Source organism: Nyctereutes procyonoides, unplaced genomic scaffold, assembly GCF_905146905.1.
Source record: "Nyctereutes procyonoides isolate TBG_1078 unplaced genomic scaffold, NYPRO_anot_genome, whole genome shotgun sequence".
Taxonomy (NCBI): Eukaryota; Metazoa; Chordata; class Mammalia; order Carnivora; family Canidae; genus Nyctereutes; species Nyctereutes procyonoides.
In genome coordinates this window covers 11558884-11575740 of record NW_026575043.1, presented here as the reverse complement: position 1 = coordinate 11575740, position 16857 = coordinate 11558884, and the positions used below count along the sequence as shown (strand labels likewise).

The 16857-nt window shown below is 37.8% G+C and overlaps 1 protein-coding gene across 2 annotated transcripts in view; it reads right to left on the bottom strand.

Annotated features, from left to right (window-relative positions):
- Positions 1–16857, bottom strand: part of DTNBP1 (dystrobrevin binding protein 1) — a 127842-nt gene that overhangs the window by 49663 nt on the left and 61322 nt on the right. For both annotated transcript variants that reach the window (XM_055322926.1, XM_055322927.1), the window contains exon 7: positions 10879–10901. In XM_055322926.1, coding sequence (XP_055178901.1) covers positions 10879–10901 — 23 coding nt within the window. The remainder of the gene's footprint in view (positions 1–10878; positions 10902–16857) is intronic.

The window sequence follows — 16857 nt, the reverse complement described above, 5'->3', positions numbered from 1 at the left end:
CTAAACTCAAGGCTCTACTTTTGTGTAGTTTAATACTCAAACAAGCTATTAGAACTCCAGTTCCCCTTGAATATAAACATCATCTTCGAGAGTCCTAGGTTATGCCACAGTACAGCAGTTTACAATAAGGGATTACAATAAAGAATCAACTAGGTCTTAAAAAATAAACTAAGAACCAAAATTAGCAGACAGGATATAAATATTTCTGAACTACAGGACATAGATAGTAACTTTATTTAAATACTAAGTTACAGGGTATAAACCTGGTTTTTAAAAATGATTATACATTTCAACATACTGACGTTTTGGGGGAAAAAAAGGAAGAGCAGATACTTAAAAATCTTGCCAGTATTCATCAACAAGTCAAGATTTTCAGAGAGTAATTTCTTAAATGAATAATTTGAAGTTTTAAAATTGAACACCAGATTATATCTATATTCAAAGCTTTACTCTTAAAACCACTATATTAAGATAGTATGACTCAGGGAAGAAAATGCCATTTATTACAGAGTCTGTATAAATAAATACTTTAAAAATAAACACTAAAGTTCTCACTTCCCCCATTCCTACCAGTTTATTCCTAAACAGTTAAATAACAAACAAGAATGTGGTAATACCTCGTTAGAATTTCATTCCATGAATGCTCCAATTTTATAATGAATTCTTGAGCTACCATTTTGCTTCAGTTAATATTTCTATCCAAGCTGAAAAAGCCTGAAGGGTTTTGGTATACTGCACACAACATGGACAGGAGAGAGGGAGAAAAAGAAAGGACTTTCCATTTAACTCAAGTCTGATGTACCTTATTTGTAATCTAAAAATATAAAATTCATGATAGAGTAAGATATCTGGGACAAAACGTACTTCTTTTATTTTTGTCCCCTTGAAAACATGTGGGCTGCTGTCTGACAAGGCATGATATATTAACATGGCGTAAGAGGTGCCACCTAAAAGCCATAATTTTGGAGTTTTAAAAAAATGCAAGAATTATTAAAAATTAGTCGGTTTTCTCCATGGATAGATTTCTCAATAAAAAAAAAAACACCAATTAATTTTAAGGTAGAATTTTTTACAGTAAACTCCACAAGTTTAATATCTTTGTATATATATTTATAAAAATGCCACCTATAGACATCACTAAAACCATGGCCTCTAGCCAACAAGTGGTACAAGGTGCGCTGAAGTTCTGTATAATCAGGAAAATGATACAAATTTTTAAAATCTGTATGAAGTATTATGACATTTTCAAAATCCATTTGGAAAATCAGCCATTTTAGATAAATCCATATAGTAGCATGGGATGAATTTTAACTTTACATAGTTGGCTATGGCTCACATATTTAACTATATTAACTGCTTCTTGGAAAATGAACATACTAGAAGCAAGGGATGCTGAATTAGTCTTATGGAGCTGTACCATAAGAATTGGACTCATTATTCTAATAGCTGGCATTACTTTCCTGGAATTTTATATTTATCTTTTAATACAAACGCTGCCCCATTTAGATGACTGTCTGGTGCATTTCACCTGATGGATGATGAGACACAATATTCTAAAATCCAAAGTCCTAGATTTCCATGCAACATTTTTTTATTTATTTGTTTTAGGTATTAGTTTGGTAATTATTACTTGGTAATATAAAGAAACTAATAACGCTTTCATTAGCATGTACTGCTTGAAGATTCAAATCAAACTGAAATTTAATTTCTGCTTTTTAATAATATATCATCTGTATACCATGCAAACACTGCAATGTACTCAAGCATGGAGGTAAGAATTATAAAGAAAAGCAGTGAAGGAAAAACATAATAAAGTTCCACCTACAGGGATTCCTCTGACTATTTTCGGTGAGTCCTGGAGATGACATGGATGTGAAAAGTGAACAAGTAAACAGAAGCTCAGTGCTGGTCAAGTGAAAGCTCCAGTTACCAGGCAGCTCCCCTGATGTGCATCTTCTGAGATGTAGAACAAAGGGAGTAAGGCTGAAGCCAGAAGCAGGTTTTTCCAAAGAGCCTGTATGAAGCCTGTTAGTTTTCTGCTGATGGTTTAAGCAGACATGTATCGGAATCTACTGCCTCTATAAAAGCCAAATGCAAGCTCTCAGGGCTCTGGTGTGCAAAGATGTATGCACAGATCTGGGGCCATACCAAATGCTGCTCAAAAATGGGGGGTGGAGGGTGAAAATATACTAAATTCCTGTGATTTTGTCACTTAGACACAAAGATGTGTTTATGACACACCAAAAGAGAGTAGAAACCTCTCTATTGGAAAGTAAAAAAAATGAAGATTAAGAATATAGTTCATTTCATAACATATCATGTAACTTTACATTTCCCCCACTTCATTTTTAACATAAATTTAGCCTAAAGCTTTCTTCAAATTCAGCAACACTAACCAGTGGCTTAGACTGTGCTGTGTGTTTCTAATAAGTATCTTAAATCATCACAATTCCAATAGTGACAAACACTTGCCAACAGTCTTTTCCTGCCTCAGAATCATACGCTCTGAAGCCCACTCCCTCAGGTCTGCTTGAGTCACAGCTCTGTAGCCCCCTCTCTCTCTCCAGTCTCTTTTCCTTTTTCATACACATAGATTCAAGTTTCTCACAAATTAAAAAAGGGTTCCTCCTTTGAACCTAACCCTCTTCTCTACCCTCTCTTCTTTCCTCCTGAGCTTTCACTTTTGAAAGCACCATATTTACTTCTCACTCATTCAGGTATTCAGTAGCTACCAATATGCCAAGCAATGTGCCAGGTGAAAACAGTGAGCAAGACACAGCATTCCTGCGTTCCCTGATCCTCCACCGCCCAGTTTCCACTCCCACCCTCACATAGGAATGCCCATGCTGCTGCTGACAGAGTTCCCAGTAACATCACCAACCAGCTTCCAATGGCCGTATCAAGTGACCCTTTTCTCTGCTCTCTCCGCGACAGTACAATGCGACTTCTTGACGTTTCCTGGATATGCTCTGTTCAGTCTTCCCCTCAGGTCTGTGGCTGACTGTCCTCAGCCTCTAGTATAAGCAACTATAGCTGACCCTTGAACCACATGGGTTTGAAGTGGCATGGATCCACTTATGCGTGGATTTTTTTCAATAACTCTAGCACAGTACTATAAATGTATTTTCCTTATAACTTTCTTAGTATTTTCTTTTGTCTAGCTTACTTTAGCAGTATATAATACATATACCCTACAAAGTATGTATTAATCGCTTATTTATGCTATTGGTAAGGCTTCTGGTCAACAGTAGGCTATCAGTAGTTACGTTTTGGGGGGAGTTCAAAGTTTTCCACAGATGTTCAAGCCTGCAGGGGGTCAGCACCCCTATCACCTGTGCTGTCCAAGGGTCAACTGAAGTCCTCTTCTTATGCCTATGTAGTGAGTGGTAATGCTTCCTAGATTTCTATCCATGGTCATCTTTTTCTGGATTCTGCTTTTCTCTGTGAGCAACTTCATCCAAACCCAAGCCTTCCTCTCCCACCTATGGCTGACTACTCTTAAATATAGCTCAGATCTTTCTCCTAAGCTCCAATGGCACAGTGGACACTTCTACCTGTGATGTCTCAAAGACACCTCAAATTTAATATGATCAAGACAGAATTCACTCAACAAGAATAAAATATTTAGGGCTGTATTTAATAAAGTCCAAGACTTACATATGGAAAATAAAACACTGCTGAGAAAAGAATTGGAAAAAATCTAAAGAAATAGGGACACAGTTCGTGTTCATGGATTGGAAGACCCAATATTAAGACCACAAGTCTCACCAAATTGACCTAAAAATTCAACACAATCCCTATTCAAATCCCAGCATCCTTTTTTTAAAGAAATTGACAAAATGATCCTAAAATTTAGATGGAACTTTGACCTAAAATAGCCTAAACAATTTTTTAAAAGATCAAAGTTGCAAATCTTATGTTTCCCAATTTCAAAACTTACTACAAAGCTACAGTAATCAAGGTAGTGTGGTACTGGCAAAAAGGACAAAATGGAGAATCCAGAAATAAATTCTTACATTTATGGCCACTGTTTTCCTGCAAATGTACCAAAGCAATCAATGGGGGAAAAGATAGTCATTAAAAAAGAATAATGTTACAACATGATGAAGCTCAAAAATTTTAAACTAAGTGAAAGAATCCAGATGCAAGAAGACTACAAATTGTATGACTGCATTTATATCAAATGTCCAGAAAAGGTCAACTGACAGAGACATACACTGATTACTGATGGCCCTGAGGAGGGACTGAGGAGGTAAGCCAAGTACTGAAGACAAACAGACAGAAAGGAATCACTGTGTGTGATGGAAATGCTGTAAAACTCGATTTGGTGATGGCTGTACAATTCTATCAATTTAGTAAAAAATCACTGGATTGTACACTTAAGGTGAATGAATCTTATATTGTATACAAATCCAGAATCAATAAAATTGTTTTCAAAAATCATTTCTCAATCTATTGGATACCAGAAAACTTTTGTGAGCTTATGGGAAACTTGCCTGTAGAACTGATAATTTTTATCATCACTTCCCTCCCAAAAAACAGCCGAATTCACTACCATTCCCTCCCAAATCTGCTTTGACCTATATCACATTTCTTGGTGGAGAAAAAAAAAACCAAAACAACCTATGCAAACGTCCTAGCCAGAAGTCGAAGACAAACCCCACATGTTATAAAAGTCTTGCTCCTGTATCTTTCTCTCTAATCTATCACTGCCTTCAATTTAAATCTTCAGTTGAGTGCCTGCTTCGGCCCACGGCGTGATCCTGGGGTCCCGGGATCGAGTCCCACATTGGGCTCCCTGAGAGGAGCCTGTTTCTCCCTCTGCCTATGTCTCTGTCTCTCTCTGTGTCTCTCTTGAATAAATAAAATCTTTTGAAAAATTAAAAATTAAAAAAAATGCAAATCTGACTCTACAACCCTAATGAAAACCCTTTGTGTTCTCCTACTCCTATAACCTGTGTCCACCAGCTACAAGCGTGCCCTCCTCTACACTCCCTTACCAGGTACCTCCACCATGAGTTAAAAACCTTTAACATGTAACCCAAATTTGTATATTTATATATCATATACATGAATTCTTGTGACAGTTTATTATGTAATCTACATAAAAATTCAATTTTTTTTCCAAAACTGAAATTTAAAAGGATGACATAAAAAAGAAACAAATGAAAGCTCCAGTTTTCTTATCTACTCCTGTCATTCTGCAGAATCAATCCCTCCTTGGAGATCACTGGCCCAAAAGAAAAAGTCTAAACTCCTTTGTGTGACATTTGAGGCTGTGTATCATTAGTTCCCTGCCTACATCTCAACTGCATCCCTCACTACTTCAGCCCCACACACCATATGCTTTAGCAAATTATTTGTAGTTCCCTCGTTGAACAAGAAGTTAAATCTTAACTTGTATTCTCAAAATAAATATCTCTGCATCTTTGTAATTGTTCTTTCCTCTTTTTGGAATGTCCTTATTGCCCTTTTAGACCTGGTAAGCACTCTTCATTTAGATCCAGCTCAACTGCCACTGGCTCTCTCTAAATAGTCCATTATTCCTGCCTTAGTGTGCTTATTTCTTTATAATATATTTTACATTATATCAAATGTATGTATTGGCCTTTTCATCCTACAAGCTTTACCCAGGGCTCTGGCTTCTTGAAGACAGAGGGCAGTTATACGATCCTACCTGAGTCTCCATCCCTTAAATACTGCCAAATGGCAGCTGAAGACTTAAGCCAAGTCTTGAGTCAACAAACTCTACCTAAGTTTACCATCTATCATACATCCAGATTTATAGTATGCTAAGGGCTGCCAAGCCAGAAGTATGTATAGTTCATATCCAATAGTCATCCAAACAAGTGAGACTTCCAATGGTGTCAGAACTCTCTGATTCAGATAACCTCTATTTTTACTCATATTTAGCCATTGTCACCATTGGGAACTGTTCCACCTCTAAGATCTCAAACTGAAATTCCTTCTTTGACCACAAGATCTACCTCAACCACGTGTTCTCCATCTTTACGGTAACACACCATCCCCCGTGCCTCCTATCTTGTTTATTTTACTGGTCTAGTCGGGCCTCTTCCCTGCCAGCCTGAATTCCATGGCCAGGCATTTTAACCATGCTCTCATTAGCTTCCAAGATGACCAAACTGATCTACTCTAAGCATCCTCCCAATTCCCAACTCTGTGTTAACTAAAGCATATTTGTTTCAGTTTTTATTTCTACTTCTGAGCCCAGCCCTGAAAAATTCAGACCATCTTATTCTAAATGGATTCTCAAAAAAATTGTTTCTTCCCTCAATGTCAACTTTTTCCCGTATTACCAGGCATCTTCTCTTCTCTAAGATTTCAGGGAAAGAGATGTCCCTGGATCCTTTCCAAGGATAATCCATCTGGATAACACTGCTTTCCATCTTCTCCAGGATCTTATTCAACTTGTTAATATCCTCAATTTCACCCTTTCACCTGATCTTGACCCTGATTCTATCTCAAGTTACTTTTTCCTTTCTTTCCTTTCATTCATGAAAGAATACTGAGTTCACATCACCTTTGCATGCTAATTTCTTTCTTTCTTTCTTTCTTTCTTTCTTTCTTTCTTTCTTTCTTTCTTTCTTTCTAAGACTTATTTATTCAATCATTCATGAAATACACACAGAGAGAGAGGCAGAGACACAGGCAGAGGGAGAAGCAGGCTCCCCAAAGGGAGCCCAACACGGGACTCGATCCTGGATCCCGAGATCACGCCCTGAGCCAAAGGCAGATGCTCAACTGCTGAGACACTCAGGCGTCCCCGTATGCTAATTTTTCATACACTTCTGATTTGCAATCTGGATTCTCCCTTTACAAATAGCTCTTTCTGATCACCAATTTGACAATCTATTCATGTCAAATTCAATGGGATTTCCCCATTCTGCTCAACTTCTGAGCATTACTTTTATCACTGATAACTACTCCTTTAAATTTTCTCCCAACTGTCCTTCCTTAACACTAAATTGTCTTGGTCTTCCATTTGACTCTGGTCCTATGTCCTTCATTGGCTTTGCTTCAGAGCTAAGCCATAGTTACAATCACATCATATCAGGCTGGCCTTAGCTGCTTTTACACAACTATGATAGATAACTCCTAAATCCTGGCATGTCTTCACATGTCAGTCACATTTCTAACATGGCTGGTAATTTTACATTAAGGAAGTTGTAACAGACATCCTCTTATATAATACAGTTGGATCCCATGTTGGTCACTTAATTTTTAAAAATATTTATTTATATATTTAAGAGAGAGAGAAAGAGAGCGCAGAGTGGGAGGGATAGAAGGAGAGGGAGAAAGAATCTCAAGCAGACTCCACACTGACCACAGAGTCCAATGTGGGGCTCAAACTCATGACCCTGAGATCACGACCTGAGCCAAAACCAAGAATCAGATACTTAACTGATTGCACCACCCAGGTCCCCCAGTCATTTAATTTTTGTTTAAGACTTTATTTATTGATTGATGAAATACAAACAGACAGAGGCAGAGACAAAGGCAGAGGGAGAAGCAGGCTCCCCATGGGGAGCCTAAGATGGGATTCAATCCCAGGACCCTGGGATCACGACCTGAGCTGAAGGCAGATGCTCAACCACTGAGCCACCCAGGCATCCTTTTAATTTTTTAAAAAGCACTTAATATAGGAATCCGTTAAAAACACATATACAAACACTTTAATATAACATATAACCATACTTCTATTCATGAATTTTTTTAGCATTAAGTCCACTGAAAATTCTTGCATAAGCTACCCATTCTAGAATGAATAAAATTTCCAGTCTATTTTTAAAAGCAGAGCAGGAATTTAAAATGTGTGAAACAATCCATGTACAGAACTTTTCAGGATTTTTATCATTTTTCCCCAATTCTTTTCTAATTCCAAATTTTAAGTTTTGCAGCAATTTTTAGAATCTATTTACATATACCAAGTCTTCCAAAGCTGTCAATTTTCTTACAAGCAGTTCTCATTAATACTTAAGTTTTGCTGTTTTCTCTGATATTAAATTAAACTGCAGACTATAATAACAAGTATAAATGTGTCCAAGAGCAAACAACTCACCCTGGATAGGCATTCAATGCAACAAGTGGAAATCAAAGTATTTGGATGTATTGGTGAGTAGCCTATCAGCCGTGAGTTCTTAGCATGCTCTGGGTATCAGTCAGTACATTTTATGAAAATGGTAGTTAATTTGGTGAGGCACTTAAGTGAAGGTAGAAGAACGAGTCTGCATAGTAAAGCCATGTTAAATGTTAAGTAAGGAATTAAGGAAGTAAGAACAATATCCAATCCAGTGGCAACCATATTTCTAGACTTATACTTTAAAAATCTTAAGAGTGATTTTTAGATTTATATATGGAATATTTTTAAAATTAAAATTTTAAATTAAAATGTAAAAATGATAAATAATCCCTAATGAATGAACAGACATGTCTTATTCATGGCCAATTTCCTATGTCCTTAAGGACTGTGAAAACCTTATTTATTCTACACATGCTCATAATAATGTAATTCCTTCTGCACTGAAAATTAAAAATTAAGATTTGAGATCCTACCCTCCTTTTCTATTGTCTAATATTCAAGAGTCTATCATTTAAATGTTTTTTTCTTTAATGCAATATTGGGTGGGTGAGAGCACCTAGATGGCTCAGTCGGTTAAGCATTCAACTCTTGATTTCAGCTCAGGTCATGATTTCAGGGTCATGGGATACAGTCCTACGTCAGGCTCAGCACTGAGTGGGGGGCCTGCTTAAGATTCTTTCCCTCAGTCTCCTCCACCCTCACCCCCGGCTCTCTATCTAACAAAAAGAAAGTAATATTCAGGGACCACAGAAAACCAGTATTTAAAAATAAATAAATAAATAACCAACCAACCAATTTCAATAATATTGTAGTGATGTGCTATGGGTGGCACCTGTGAAAGGGGTACTTATTTCACTAATATCCATGGAGTACAGAAGGAAGAATCCAGAACTCAGATGATACTGATATGTACCACTAACTTTGATGGTTACTAATTTTGTTTTTGTTCCCCAAAGTTAGCTTTTCACCAACTTAGAAAAAAAGCTTCCAAACACAACTACAAAAGTTAAAACAATTAGATGATATAACATCTTTTGCTTTCCTGTAATCTTTAAGAGAAAACCAAAGATAACTTTCAAACAGTAAAAAACTGTTACAATTTGTAGGATTTCTTTCTTTCCTTTTTCCTTCATGAAGAAGAGGAAGAGTTACACATAAGAGTTCTCTATTATGTGCTACTACTCACACTTTTGAAATATCAGCAAACACTCAAGAGGAAAGAATTTTTAATGAATATTGGCACTAAAAATTTTGATATGATGCAATAATCAATTTAGAATTTGTTCAAATTTGAGAGCTCTACTCGGCCTATGGGTGGGTTGTTACATGCTGTACCATAACTAGGCATGTGTGTATAAATTAGATATGTTGGCATAAATTGAATTATTCTCTTGGGTAATACGTAACACTACCTAACCTTTTGCAAATGGCTGAACTTTTCTTTTGCTGTGAATACTGTCATACAAAAAAAAAAAAAAAGGCCTCAGTACTGAGATGGAAGTGAAGTTGACATTTTGCATCATCTGTGTCCCTGCCTGTCTCTCAGTATTAACTTGATTGCTTTTTTTCTTCTCCTAATGTTATATAAGATGCTGCTAGCCAATGAAAAGAAAGAATGAGGGGAAAGAACAGGATGAGCATTTCAAATCTTACTTTCGACCACTGACAGAAAACAATGTACATGAATACTGGTGCACAAATTGATCAGGAATAATAACACATTATATCACGTGATCACTTAACATTACCCTCAACAAACTGGCCACGAACTCATTTACTGCAACTGTAGTCACTAAAACAGAAATCCAGCCAAAACAAGTCTGTTCAATTAGAGTCACAGCAGGAATAGCCTTTATACCTTTTATCTAGGTTAGTCATCTTTCTAAAACATCCAAAGAGACCATACACATAAACAATTCAACTGTAAACGATAAACTGGAAAATCTTTACTCAGTAAATCTTACTCAATACTAGCTTGTATGTGAAATACAAGAAGCATAAAACTAGTTTAATGTGTAATATAAAAGGCAATAATTCAAAGCCTTCCTAGTTACTCAAATGAGTCTGTCTGAGAACAGTGACTTCACTACCTAATTGCTCATCAGTAATTGAAAACTAGCATGCTGGAAGGGCTTTGAACTGCTGGAAGTCTGTGGTTTTCTCTATTTTTCACTAGTGCTTCTCCATGGCCAGTAAGGGTCAGCATGACCCCGAGTTATTTTTCCAGTGCCTCACCTTCAGAAGTTCCCTAAAATGAACAGGCAACGTGGGGTGCTTTGAGATCTCAGAATATAGTTTACAATGCTTCTCATGTTATAGATGGAGAGATGGAGCCTGAAAAGGCAAGAGACTTTTCCAAAGTTACAACACAGTGGCAGGACAGGACCCAGCACTGAACACCTTCTGGAAGTTCAGGTGACCACTGGCTCAACTGCAGGGGTACATCTTGGTCACCATGTCCTCTCCATGTGGCCCAGCCTTTGCACAAGAGAAACCAGAATCTTCTCAAACTAGGATTCACAACAACCTCAAAGTTAGGACTATGCCACCCTAACATACTCATAATGTTCATCAGCAGAAACTCTCAGTGTATGTGTTACAGCTCAGAGAGGGTATCAAAAACACTTGATTAAATAAAACTTACAAAAACAGTACTAAGCAAACTTTTTTTGCTGTAAACTGATTTAAAGAAAAAGGAATGAGTTCATCGAGAGAAGAACATCTGACATCGATTAACTATCATTTACTTTAAAGTGAAGAATTAAACATGAAATTACCTTTGAAGGTTTCGAGTTCCTTCCTGTAGAAAAAAGAGAAAATGTAAATTTTATTTATTTGAGTTATAATTACATACAGTGTTATATTAGATTCAGGTGTGCACGATTCAACAATTCTATACATTGCTCAGTGCTCATCATGATAAATGTCATCACCATCTGTCACCAAACAACATTATTACAATATTATTGACTATATTCCCTATGCAGTACTTTCCATCTCCATGACTTATTTATTTTATAACTAGAAATTTATACGTCTTCATCCCCTTTATTTCCCCCACCCCCCTCCTCTGCCCTCTGGCAACCACAGGTTTCTTATTCTATTTAAGGGTCTGGGATTTTTTTTTTTGTCTGTTAAGAAAATGCAAATTTTAAAATACTCTATTCCCAATGGAAAGTGCTCTTAGATTATAATAAAAATGCATATACTTTAAAAGCCCAGAGTGGTGTTTCTGGATGTTCACTTATGTTTTACTGAAATTACCAATACAATTAGTATACAGAAACTATTTTCAGTTTTTCTGCTATCACTTTATTAATGGTTTTTTTAAAAAATTCTACCAGAATTAAACAATTAAAATATTGAAACACTTATAAAAAACCAAAAAGCATTTTAATACCAGCAATGAACCATCTTGTATATATAAGAATCAGTTTATAAAAGCACGTAACAATTTGTTCAACATTAAGTAATAGATTTTTAAGATCTTTGGTTAAAAATCACCTAGAATACAAACAGTTATTTCCTTTTTTAAGTGAAAGAGGAAAGCTCATATCAAAGGACTGAGGTCCACAGCTCATCCTGACACAAAAGAGCCAAGCCTCCAGGACATGCTCTGGTTTGTAATTTTGTCAGTGTCAATTAAGGATCCTGAAATACCCAGTTTCCTGGGGGAAATGTAGAGCAGCAGAAAACAGATGAACAATCAGAAAACAAAACATTTTTGACAAAGAAGTCAAAGCAAGTTGTTTTCAGGTCTTCCTTCTTAATTTTCTAACTAGATTTTCCCCTCATTATCAGTACTCATAAAAAGTAATGTTGAGGAGGTCAATTTATTTAGTAAAAGCTTGTTATCCCACTCAGAATAGGAGACATTTATCTCTTATTTGCACTCTAGATTTTACTAAAGATCTAGGGCTATTTTGAATTCAAGAGTCAGTATTCCACACTACTAATTACAATACCCCCTCACGTTCCAAAATAGTTGACTATAATTAACAGCTGGTGGAGGGGATGGGCAAGCTGCCCACTGGAAGGCCAGACACGTAATCCTCTTGTCACAGCCAGGGAAGGCTCTAAAATCAGATGGTCACCTCACTCCTCTTTTCTGGAAATACCGACTCCTCATTACAACGCTCCAGCAATGTAGTTCATTAACTGAGACAAAGAATGTTATTTTCAATCCCCTATTTAAAAATAAAAATAAAAATAAAGGCAATTGTTTCCCTTCAGCCAACAGTCTCCACCTCATTCTTGAAAGATTAATTAGGTACAAGTTAAACATGCCTAAAACTTTATTCTCCAATAATGGGTGAAACTGGAAATACCTGAGAGGCAACATGGATCATAAGAGAACACCCTGCAAAGATACCTTCCATTTGCTTCCTACTGATGCCCTCACGTGAGCAAGTCCCCAAGCCCCCAGAAGGATGAAAGAGATAGAGCCCTCTGTTTCATATTCTAATGGGCGATTCCTTTCTTTCGAAGCTCTAGAGTGCGGTTGGCTTCCTGTCTTTTAGAATGTATAACAGCAAAATTCCCAAAAGACACCTTGTGTTTTAAAAAGCTGAAACTCGAAAGTAACAATTTCAGAGGCGTTTGCCCCTACTCCCACCCCTAAATCCCCACAACTAAAAGCCAGACAAATCATCCAGTGTCTGTTTTGTCACCAGATGGCTGCCTGATGGAGGAAAGCTGCCTTTCATCAGGAGGTGCACGCTCACCTCTCGACCTCCAAGCTGCCCTGTCACCTCAGTGGGAAGGTGCCCACCGGGAAACAGGAAGAAGCCTCGCCACGCACTCGGTGTCTGCGTCCTCTGTTTACAGAGAATCATGACCACACTGTTAATAAAATCTCGGAGAAACGTCCTTCCCAACAGGAAATCATTCCTGTCCCCACTTCCTAAAAAAGAAGATAGGCTGAGGTAGTGAAGGGAAGGAAAATTGTGGTTGAAAGGAAAATCAGTGTTAGGGAACTTCAAGAGAATGGATACAGTAAAGCAGTGGCACTGAAAGCCCTAGTTTCTAGGGTGGACTGCACATTTATTAGGGGTCATAAGCATCTGGAGGTACACATGACGTAAGAGAAGAGATAGCCAGGCATGCCAAGCAGACACGACAGTGAGCCTGAAAGCACGGAGGCCAGATGATGCAGGTTATGTATTGAGGCAAGAGCAAACACTTGAGAACTGTGGGCTGAAACGAAGAGAAAGGTGTGGGAGATAAGGTTAAAAAGGTAGAGGGTTCTGAGTGCCAGGCTAAAAGGATCTGGTTTTATTTTTAGCAGAACAGCAAGAGCAAAGCTGTGCTTTAGGAAGAACATTCTAGCTGTGATGGATAGATCTACTGACAAGGGAGAGAATAAAAGCAAGGAGTACTCAGGAAACTACAGAGGAGTTTGAACAAGAGCTAATTAGTGCCTGGGAAGAGCAACATAAGTGGCAAGGGCGATGAACAGGAGGAGTCCAGTTTGCAAAATGCCACAGAGAAGACTCTCGATAGTCCTGGCAACTGATCCCATGGGCATAAGCGGAGGAAAGAGAGGAGTACATTCACTGTGAAGGTTCCAGTCTGGACCCCTGGAGGAAGGCTAGTCTGTTAATAACGGAACACTCAGAAAGAGGAAAAGTGCCTGAGTTCAGGATGGAAATTGATGAGATAATCTGGTGATGCTGAAAGACATGATGCCCACCCCCTGCGTAGGCTACTTAAAAATCTAGCTCCTACAGATTCCTACTCCTGACTTCCCAGGCAGTCTGGAAGGGATTCCAACTTGGCTTCCAGACCCTACCCCTGCAGAGTCAAGGTCACCAACAATCACATGTTGCCAAATGCAATGATCACTTCTCACTTTTCATCTGAATCCCTCAGCAGCATTTGATCCAACTGGCAACTCCTTGAGAAAGTTCCTCTAGTTTTTCCTACTTTCTTGGATTCTTTTGCTAGCCCCTCCAACTCTTCCAGAGCACTGCGCTGGAGCACTCGTGGTAAGACTGGTTTGGGGCTCTCTCTCTCTCCTCTGCTTACATTCTCTCACAAAGCAATTTCATCCAGCTACATAGCCTAAAATACCAACTATATGCTGTCTTCTCAATTTATATTTCCTATCTTGATCTCTTCTCTGAGCTCTACACACACACGCAAACTTGCCTCTTTGATAGCTCTACTCAAACGGTGGAGGCTTCTCAAGCAGCATTTGCAAGACAGCTTATTTTTCCTCCAGTCCCCTGCACGTCAATTAACAGCATTACCAACTTCCTCAAGTTTGGCTTATCCATTCCTTCATTCTTCATATCCAATCCACCAAGAAACCCTGTCATTTCTACCTCAAAACATATCCTGAATTCATCCATTTCTCTCCATCATCACTGTTATCAACCTTGTATCCATTTTCTTATACTGAATGTAATCTTTGTTGTATCCAATCATTCAACAAAAATTTACTGAGCCTTAGACACTAGGAATAACGCTAGGTGTGGAATATGCATGTCCCCTAACCTCAAGGGACTCCAGCAGGAGAGACAGAGGAGTAAAGTGACAATTAGAAATCGATCTTACAAATGAATGCTCTGACAATGATAGGGTGAGGCTTCTCTAAGACTAAAGAAGAGGGAGCAACTCAGACACTTTGGTTTGTAACAAAGGCTTTCTGGAAGAGCAAGGACAGGACTGAGTTTTGAAGGATGACGGGTAGCACTTCCTGAGGACATGGTAGATGTTCTACTCTTAACCATTATGTCACTCTCAGCTAACCACAGGTTCAGCAGGTGTTTTAAGTTCTGGACATGTTCCAGATCCTATTAGAAATGGAAATGACAATGATCAGTGTAAAACAATTCTCAAGTTCATCTTTTCCATGAAGATATCCCTGACACTCAACTGGCAGTTTCCCCTCATCTAAACTCCTGTAACGCTTAACTCCATCACTGTTATAAATCCTCATGTGCTTGCCTTGTGATGTGGTTATTTCCGTGCAGACATCATCTCTACAATTACACTGCTGAGCGCCTGACATGCACAGATCATGTCTCATCCACCGTGATCATACACGGGCAGAGTCAGACCCAACCGACATTCAGAAAATCAAGGAATGACTAAGATGTGCTTCTTCCAGAAAGCCCTTCCTGTCACTATAAAGAACTTTAGTCTTTATTAAAAAGTCTGATCACATAGTATTTCATTTGATAAAAACTTGTTTGCCATTTTCATTTCCAAAATTTTGAGTCTCTTCTTTTTCATGGTTTAATTGTATTTTCTTACAATCAAATAAGTGGAAAGAACTGAAATACTCTTTTAGGTTTTACCATATTTTCAAATTTACTCGGTTCAGCAAATGCCTTTACAAAATTCAGCATAACGAAGCCTGAAACTAAAACATTCAACAAATAACACCAGACTCAAAATCTAATAATATTTCCAAAGGGTGAAAGTGCTATTTAATCATTTTCTCTACAGGGGTTGAGTTACAAGGACAGAATAAAAAGAACAAAAACATCATACTAATAAATCTGTGGAATGATCCAGGAAATGTATTAAATCTGTATATGTATAGAAACCAACTAAATCAGACTCACAGATGCAAACTTAACAGATTGGAACCACTGGATAAATATCTCCATAAATACAATCATCTCACAGATGGAAGCACACTCTAAATATTAAACTGCATCCCCTAGGACAAATCCATGACAGAAAGCTACCACATTCAAAATGCCAACTACAATGTCAACTCTAACATTTTTCTTCACATTTGAAAATATTTAGGGGATTTTTTTTTCAGCAGTGCTTTTTGATTAGAACAGACTCGAAGGGTGTCCCTTTGTTATGCCTGATAGAATGTCACCATGATGGACTGTTCACAGGAAAGATCTCACAAGACCTCTTTCAAAAGGGCCCACCTACCACTCATTTTCATCAAGTCTGTTGTTCTCAGCATCCTATAGTCATGAAAATGTGTATCCTTACAGGCTTGGTGGGTTTGGGGTGGATTGGGAAGAATTAGAAATTCCTGTTGTTATTTATTCCTTACATAGATCCTGCCCAGGGGATGTGCTGCAGAATATTTTTAACATTACCTGTAAAACGAAACCTCTTGAAAAGCAGCTAGTTCACTGTAAAAACTGCATGAAGTCTTTATACATCATGCTATTAACACAATTTTATTTATCTACTTTGGGAAAGCACGGCCTAAAAAGTAATAAAATGACAGGATCCCAGAATATTGGCATTTAAAGTTGAAAAGAATCTGAATGATATGGTAATAAATATTTGGAATAAAAAGAATGCCCCCCTAAAAGATAATGAAGGTCTACGAAATCAGCTGATTGGTGTCAGCACTAAATTACGTATGGATTAAATTACCCCAAAACTTGCAAGACAATTAACTTTCCTAGGCCTGTTTTCCATGCAAATATATTGGAGTTTAAGAGAGATGCGGTGGTTGAAGAAGCAGGATAAAGGAGGATGAGATAGGAATAAGGAACGTTTACTGAGTTTTTACTATATAACACATATACAATGAAGAAAACAGAACTTGAGGATCAAAGGCTACACAGTTAATAAGGGATAGGCCTGGGAATAAAATCTGTGCCTCTCTCGGACTCCAAGCCTGTGCAATCTGTGGCATCCAGAATGCAGTTCAAGGGCACAGAGCCTCCATAAATACAAGTCTTGGCTGGCCTGAGATATTGCAGCCCCCCCAGAAAGTACCTAAGTAAACCACCAAGTCTACTGGATACAAGTCATGTATATATAGT